Below are 8,842 nucleotides of genomic sequence, written 5' to 3'. Positions count from 1 at the left end.
TGTATGAGATTAATATAACGAAGTATGTACTTGCAGAATTATCCTAGATCCTAGATTGAATAGACGTAATGTGTAGAGTAGTCCAAAATATTTTATATGCTTTGACTGTTGAAGTGGGTAGATGGCGTTGTACGATCCCGCACATTATGCATTTACCTACTATACTCGAAACTATGTTTTGACAGTGACGTATCTGTCGTAGTTTTTTTGGTCTTGAATAACGCTTTCGAGTAGGTTATTGTATAGACACATACACGTAAAAGCGGGGTCTTTATAGTTCGAAACACTTGGTAGTTTTTAAAGTTCAGTGGCTGAAGGTTTCAAGGTAAAACGTTATAGTCGAAGTAACGTAAGACGTAATAATTGATTTGTAAAAGTTATGAACACCCTAATATCGGCAGCATTTCACTTATAGCCTTAGCTTCACGTATATAAAGGTGACTTCATTACTATCATAAAACAATTCTTACGTTACTCCGACTAAAACATTCTTAATAGAAATGATAGGTACTTCTATTCTGATCTAAATCGCGTGTCCATTTCATTTGTTAATCGGTCTGCCCGCACAGTATAGAGTATAGATAGCTGACCCAGATGACCACTGTCGCTGCCACCCTTAGCAACACGATTGCATTGCATTAATTATTGTTCCTTAATGAAAGGACGTATCGATTTTCGCTTATCGCTTACACGCCTGCTGCGTTTAACATTGGAAAAAGATTTTCCAAGCTCATTACGCTCGTTTTATTTGCCTACATTCAGCCTACATTATTTTTTTATGCGAAATTAAATTCTATGTTTAGAATGAAGTTTGATTTTGACCGATACCTCTAATATCAGGTCTAAGTAATTCCAAAAATTCATAACGAATGATTTACCCGAATAAAACTTAATTAAACTATTCAAAAAGAAACTACGAATACAATATAGTCTTTACTTTCATATAAAGATAAAGATTACAATTTTAATGTTCAAATTTAGCATAATATAACCAATAGAATAATTTATATTAGGATACAAACTAAGTACTTAGCCTTAAAACTCCAACTTAAGCTTCAAATAAAAATAAAAAACTCTTAACTAAACTTTTATAAATCGTAATATGCTATACTATAAGTATATGATGATTGATGAGATCAAATATTAGAGTTGGAAAAAGTTTTGTAAACAAAACATATACGCTTAATAATTTGAACACCAAGTTGGAGTCATAATTGGGACACTACATTCCAAATTTGTCTTTCATATCTATAAAATATTGAATTTTTGGAATTAATGTCCCAGTCGTAACGAGTTTTAACCACATTTAACTTTCTCTCCTCTCTCCGTGTTGCTGACGGCGCCAAGCTTTTCCTTCAGCTTCTCCGTGAATTCAGGGTCGTCCCAACCCCAGAGATGGTGACTGCCGTCTCCGGTACGTTGCGATCGTTGTTTTATTATCTCTGGGGTGACACTCTTCAGGTCGTATGCTTGCCCAATCTGAAAGGAGTATTTCATGAAGTTGTCTCCCATTGTCCCGTACAAACACGAACTTTCTGAAGGTTCGCAGGTGTTTTGACACCCACACTATAGAGATTATAGTGTTGAAGCTAAAAAAAAAAAGTCTAGTTTTTTTTACTTTATCGGCGTAACTTATTTGTATATTCGTGCCAAATTTTAGTTTTCTAGTACTAATGATCACAGAGCAAAGCCCCGGATGGACAGACGGACAGACAGACAGACAGACAGACAGACAGACGGACATGGCGAAACTATAAGGGTTCCTAGTTGACTATGGAACCCTAAGAACCGAGTTCTACTGGATAGCATTTTGTACAGTGCACAAATTAATCTGGTTTATGGTAATAACAATAAAGGAGAGTTACATTTTTTTATTATACGTGTTTGTGCTTGGCAATTCGAAGTCTTTGGAGTCCATTATAAGCATAAATAATTCTGCGCATGTTCGAGAGAAACCACAGCACTGAACACAATTTAAGTTTTATTCTAGACATTCACGCGTCACGTGCTATATGAGGTACCTACTCATGCATAGCGCATTGCGGGCTTGAAAGTATTTAATCATCTAGAGAAGTTTATGGATTGGTAATATAATATTGAAGCTACCTTAGCCATAGCCTCAATGAACACGATGGTGGGAGTGAGCATGTTGTAGAGAGGCAGCTCCGTCGCGCGGTAGTCCCACGGGAAGGTGTGGTGGTAGTTGTGGAAGCCTTCAACGCACACCATCCATACGGCTAGGTTTTCACGCGGGTTCAGTGATCTGGAAGGGCAAATTTTATTAATACTCACATCTTTAGGCGTGAAACTGTGAATCTACGAGCCCATTGAGTTCTACTGGGCAAAATCTTTCACAATTTGCTTCCATTTATCGGGAAAAACCGGGATCTAATTAGCTACTTTTAGTCATTCCTTTAAGACGAAAGTGGACGGCCGCTTCACCATAGGTCGAAATGTCGAAAATTTGTCCAAACCTGTCGAAAATTTCAAGGGCCATAATGTACTATATAAAACGTTGTACGATACATGTGCGAATGGGTAATTCGCAACTCGTGTCGATTGAAAACACTCCCTTCGGTCGTGTTTTAATTTATTGTCACTCGTACCGAATTTCCTATTTTTCGCACTTATATCGTGATGTACTTTACACAATTTATTCATTAAACACTTTGCTTAAAATATTTCCTATTATGTTCATATCCAGAGAGGAAAATAGAGACTTGATAATGACTATATTAGTAGCGGTCATATGATGTCGTCCTCTTTCCTCTTATAAAGAAGTCTCTAGTCCGTATGAGGTACGCTGTGTCTCCGTTTTAAGTCGTGTTTCTTCTTCCCTTTCCTACCGATATAGGTACCCTATTCGTTTCACGACAGTAAAAGCTATGAGTATGTTTGATCCCACATATAATAAACATGAAAAATATGGAAAACCAAATAATTATAGTGCATAATTATGAGTAGTGACAACTCATCTCATAACAAAAAATAATATTTAACCTAATGATAATTATCATCGCTGTGTGTCAGCTCGATTAATATTCAATTGTATGCCGGATTAATTACGTAGTTAGTATAAGTAATTGAATTGAATTATGCAGTAATTGAAACAGTTGAAATGTGCTTCAGTTTATAGGATATCCGTAGGACTTTGGCAATTAGCATACATTAACATCCAATTTTGTCATTGTTTATAATGTCTAAATTGGATGTTAATGTATAACTTTCTTTTGTCTCTGTGGAATGGTAATTTGATTGAAATTCTAATTTCGACATAATTTAGCCCGTACGAAAGTTTTCCACTCACGGTAACATCATTATTATGCCAGATATAATTCGTCTGCTCATTTCGTGAATAAGTCAAAAAATGCTTTTAAGACACCTCTATTACTTACGTGACAAAACAACCTCAGTGAACTTTACTACTCCATACTCGTAGTAGGTACTTAGTAATAAAATAATCCAACGTCTAGCTTGAGTAACTTAATGCTACCTACTGGTCGTGGTATCTACATTAAGCACGAGTAGGTATGTTACCTACATCTACTTATCTATATAGTGTCCCAAAATACTTATTTTTCAATGTCCCGGTTATAAGATGCAGTAGATTCAGAGAGCAGAGTTTTCGAAAACTCGTACAGCTTTTTAGATCACAATACCATTGTCAAAAAAATAATAAGCAATCTGGAGGATTACCTCTATAGTAACTTCATCGATACGAACCCTGATTTTTTACTTCGATAAAAAAAACACGTACGTAGGTCAAAAATGCTCTTTAAAAATTGTTACAATTTATAGGTACGGTCACGTCTGAAAATATCGTTACGGACAAAGTGCCAAAAATATGTATACCCTAATATATGGGCCATAAAGTCGTGTATAAATATTTTTGACACTTCGATCGTGTCGATATTTTCAGCGGTGACTGTACACAAAAATTGCTTCTAAAAATTCGTAATATTATTTTTGGTGGAACTGATAGATAACTTTTTTTTGTTAACTCTTACAATAAATTAAAATCCAAAAACATGGTATCCATCTCGCTCACGCTTACGCTCAGTGGGAGTAAGAGAAGAATACGAATCTACGGGGCCTTAAGCAGTTACCCAGTATTCAAGCAATGCATCAAGTTAGTTTCGCCACCGCCTTGGAGGTCAATCGCAATTCCGTTTTCGGTTTTTATGAGCTAAAAAAGTAATACTTCTTATAATATTTTCTGGCGTGAGGGCACAATTGCCCGGTCGGGAATACGACACGTGTTAGACTTGTAAACTGATTACATTGATTATTTCGAATTTGAATACTGACTTGTCATAAGGTCTGTAGCCAAAGACGTGAGCGAAGCTGTTGACGCTCCACACGACATTGATGCCGCAAGTGTATCGCAGAATGGTGGGGATCAGGAAGGCATTCAGCCACGTCTCGTTCCAGCAGTACACGGGGATGACTGTGGGCAGCACGAAGCAGAGCAGCGGCATCAGCTTCATGTAATGTCTGGGAACGAAACGTGTAATGAAACGAAAATAGTGATGTGATTATATTGAATAGATAATCTTACCATGCAGTATAAGATATGTACAGAAAGTTCACTCTAATAATCATCAGCTCGTGGCAATATCTAAACGTGTGAAAGGTCATAATTAAAAAAAAATCTGTAATGTAACTTATACAACCTACCACCGTAATTCTGAGTTCTATCACCGAGTTACTTGGAACCGAAAAATAATTATTAAATATAATAATGCGGTGGTGGCCGAGTGGATATGGCGTCCGACTTTCAATCCGGAGGTCGGGGGTTCAAATCATGGCTCGTACCAATGAGTTTTTCGGAACTTATGTACGAAATATCATTTGATATTTACCATTAGCTTTTCGGTGAAGGAAAACATCGTGGGGAAACCTGCATACATCTGCGAAGAAATTCAAAGGTGTATGTGAAGTCCCCAATCCGCATTGGGCTAGCGTGGGGACTATAGCCCGAGCCCTCTCGCACATGAGAGGAGGCCGGTGCCCAACAGTGGGACGTATATAGGCTGAATTATTATTATAAATATAATAATGGCACCAATCATGAACAATTTAAGAGAAAATTATGTAACTGACTACAGTAATTACAGTATATTAGGGTTCTTCAAAAAAGAAGTGTACAGATTTTAAAGGGTCAGCTTCGCGCAAGTAGCATCTGTGGAGTTGCAGGCGTTCATAGGCTACGGTGATTGTGATTATCATCAGGCGGGCCGTATGCTTCATGACACTGACGTTAATTGTGTGAATTTATACAAAACAAGTAGCGTATGTGAGTTTTACTTTTAAAATACTGACGTTTATAATTTCATACGTTTGTTTATGTTTTAAAATATTTTTACGTAATTTTCAATCGTAGCTGAATGCCGAATAGGCCTGTGCCTTCGATGTCTAACCTATCAAGAAATGAATGAAAATATCGCGAACGAATGTTTGATAAGAATTATTTCACTTAAAATTTAGTTTCTTCTTCACACGTTTGATGTAGTCATGGTGTGTAACTACATTTATGGTAAAATATTGCCAGTATTTTAACTGATGTTAAATACATACTTTACAGGATTTAGGTTTAAGGTTTAATTATTTTTGCCATGTCTATTACAGGGTTGTTTACCATATGTTTTGCGTTGAAAGAATGGGTCTTTCAACGCAAACAATAAAGTGTGCTTACTTTTTCTGCCACTTGGCGACACGATCCGGGTAAAGTAAGGTCGATGTGCTTGCCTCCCTCGATGACCTCCGGGCTTTTCTTGACGCATAGCCACCCCATGTGGGAGAAGCTAGAAGAGGCCGCGCTCGGCGTTGTGTGAGTCGGCGTCCGTGTCCGCGTACTTGTGGTGCGTGCGGTGGTCGCGCGCCTATTCGAAGATGCAGTCCTGGCCATTGATAATTTTCTTACCTTTTCTGCCACATGACAACAGGATCCGCGTAAAGGTCAGTAAGGTCGATGCGCTTGCCTCCCTCGATGACCTCAGGACTCTTCTTGACGCAGAGCCAGCCCATGTGGGAGAAGAAGAGGCCGCGCTCGGCATTGTGCGGGTCGGCGTCCGTATCCGCGTACTTGTGGTGCGTGCGGTGGTCGCGCGCCCATTCGAAGATACAGTCCTGACCATTGATAATATTTTATTTGTAAAAAAAAAATCTGTTAACAAGCTTTATCGCTGATTCTACTTTTCTTTCAATAGGCCACTAATACTCATCGAGACAATTCTAACAAACCCAAATGCGTTTTCTATTACAGAGTTTCTATGGCCACCTCCTGTGTCAACAGATCAACTCGATGGTACCATAATATTGCATTGTCACCCAACTATAGGAAGTGGGTATAATTTAGCTTGATTTGACCTGAACATACTTACAGACATAATTTCATTTCATCTATACAGTCGCTACTCTACTAACTAGAACGGCAGTTTTGTGGGAAAGCCTTCTTAATTATTCTGCGCTGATAACTGTTTGGACATGCTCAAATATAGCTCATTACAGAAAACAAGAGCGTAAGATACTTAGGTTGAAGAGCGAGGAGGCTCAATGATGAGACACGAAACACTCAATGTATGTAAGGTTGAGGATGCTTATCATTACATTAAATACATCCTTAGTCATTATGACTGGATTTTACCTGGAATCCCATGGTCTGCCACAGCATCAGAACGATCCGAAGAGGGGTTTTAGCTTTGAAGCTGCGGTGTGTCCAAAGGCGATGGGATCCAGCACCAATGCCGATGGCGCACATTAGGTGGACTGCGAATGCTACAACAAAAAGAGAGACTCAATGCAGCTAACTATTACAGTTTGGCCTACTATTATGTGTCCTTCTTAGCACAGCAGCAATAAGAAAGCTATAACTAGAACATGTCCAGAAAGTTTGAACTAAGTGACCGGTTATATAACAAATTTTATATTTCACCATGATGATATTATATTACAATTGGGTAAAAACTGGGTAAAAAAAAACAGAAAATGAGAATACGGTAATACCTCACCCCAAAAATCTGAAAGTTTATTGAATTTATTTGTGGAAGGCGTAAATGCATCCCACAGATATTCATCAAAACTTACCAAAGACATTGGTCTGCCATTTCGCGGACGTGAACACCAGATACAATCCGTACAGAGACGCGATGTGTAGATACAGGAACCAAATGATGTTGCCCCACATATACTCGTGCTTTTTCGGCGTCGCCTTCTTTAACACGGAAACATCTTTGTCCAAGCCCAAGTCAGCGGTCTGCGTGTCGGACTCGAACACGACCCCGCTGGGAATTGGGTCTACTTGGGGCGGCATATCTGCAGATTGAAATATAGCAAATGTAAGAAATAATGAATCATATATTTTTTCCACTTGTAACATTGCACAGATAAACCGTGTCTAAAGCCGTCGTGAGTCATGCTAGAATTAAACTAATTTTACGTTCACTTATGGTATTTTTGTATTATTTAATTTGAAATTACCTATATTTTTTGTCATTAAATAAATACGATTAACACGTAATTGGCGTGACATGTTTTATTATCATGGAGAGCCTAGGTCAAAATCTTTAAACACAAACATTGCTGAGCACCGGTCAAGTAGCCAGGATAAGAGGTATCTATATTATACTGTAAGATTCTGTTATTAATACTTAAAGTCGATGTCATGATACTTTTTTTTGCACCACATCGCAATGTACAGAGTACAGCTAAAGAAAGGGTCTAGCAGGCTAAGGAATGAGAAGTGACCCCTGTGACGAATATCAGATTTTTATAATGTCATCTGTTGGCTATCTTATAATATAGAAACACCTGAACTTTCAGCCCCCTATCCTGAACCATCACCGAGACAATGTCAAAAACGTCATTTTATGGACACATTTTTCAAATTTCGTTTTTCTCCTGAACTATATAAGGAAGAGCAAAAAAAAGTCGTGTGATTTTTTCCATTAGTGTACCTTTACAAATACTTGTTAAAAGAGCTGTCATAAAAATATCTGACATTTTAATAATTACTTTTTCAGGGAATTAAATATTTAAAAAAATCAGAGTTATACTCCTACTCATTCTTTGTACCTATGATTTGGTTTGATTGCTCTACCTTATATAGTTCAGGAGAAAAACGACTTTGATATTATCTCGGTGACGGTTCAAGATAGGGGGCTGAAAGTTAAGGTGTTTCTATATTATAAGATAGCCAACAAATGACATTATAAAAATCCGATATTCGTCACAGGGACCTCTTCTCCTTCCTTAGCCTGCTAGACCCTTTACAAAAAAACTGGAAAGATTCTGAAAATATGGTCCACATACAAAAAAGTGATACGTTTCCTAATTGTAAAAAAAATAAATAAAACGCGATTTTGTTGGAATTATAGCAATTCTAAAAAAATTAAATGCCAATATAGTTATTAAATTATGTATGTATGTATCTATCTATCTATCTATGATACGGAGGCAAACATATTGCACAGTTTAACAAACCAGTAGGCACGACCCGTATAATCCGTGAGTTTGACGACCGCGGTGCTTGTTATTCTAAGAAATACTAATGATCTCGCATTTTCGACCTCTATTTATATACAACCACAAACAATAGTAATCAACCCAATATTTAAATTACAATAGGTCACCTTTTGTATTTTATAAGGGAGCTACAAATTACAATACAATTGTTAGCTGTGCCTACCACAGATTTTATATTAGGTAATTACTAACTTCAAAATTTTAGAACACTCGACTGTTAAAATTAAACAAGTACTCGTATTTTATACTATTTGCATGATTATGACGAGCCCATTCGAACTTTAAGGTAGGTACGTAAAATACGAGGGATCGAATATAT

General features: G+C 37.4%; 1 protein-coding gene across 1 annotated transcript; it reads right to left on the bottom strand.

The window, feature by feature from the left end:
- Window positions 1-927: 927 nt before the first annotated feature.
- LOC133524272 (acyl-CoA Delta-9 desaturase-like) lies at window positions 928-8,553 on the bottom strand. Its single transcript, XM_061860179.1, has 7 exons — window positions 8,482-8,553; window positions 7,087-7,314; window positions 6,647-6,777; window positions 5,924-6,129; window positions 4,309-4,494; window positions 2,107-2,263; window positions 928-1,479 (listed from the first exon to the last, which is right to left on the bottom strand). Exons 2-7 carry the CDS (start codon window positions 7,310-7,312, stop codon window positions 1,297-1,299), a joined length of 1,089 nt encoding a protein of 362 aa, XP_061716163.1. The 5' UTR covers window positions 7,313-7,314; window positions 8,482-8,553; the 3' UTR covers window positions 928-1,296.
- Window positions 8,554-8,842: the final 289 nt, after the last annotated feature.

This window comes from Cydia pomonella, chromosome 13, assembly GCF_033807575.1.
Source record: "Cydia pomonella isolate Wapato2018A chromosome 13, ilCydPomo1, whole genome shotgun sequence".
Lineage (NCBI taxonomy): Eukaryota > Metazoa > Arthropoda > Insecta > Lepidoptera > Tortricidae > Cydia > Cydia pomonella.
The sequence above is the reverse complement of the archived record's forward strand: the minus strand, read 5'-3'. Positions and strand labels throughout refer to the sequence as shown.

What these genes read in the sequence shown, in the direction of transcription:
- LOC133524272 (XM_061860179.1), bottom strand. Translation starts at nt 7,312, where the DNA reads ATGCCGCCCCAAGTAGACCCAATTCCCAGCGGGGTCGTGTTCGAGTCC. An exon ending in ATGGCAGACCAATGTCTTTG is followed by an intron (nt 6,778 to 7,086) that starts GTAAGTTTTGAT and finishes TTTTTGTTGTAG; the next exon opens with CATTCGCAGTCCACCTAATG. An exon ending in TCATTGAGGCTATGGCTAAG is followed by an intron (nt 1,480 to 2,106) that starts GTAGCTTCAATA and finishes TACTCCTTTCAG; the next exon opens with ATTGGGCAAGCATACGACCT.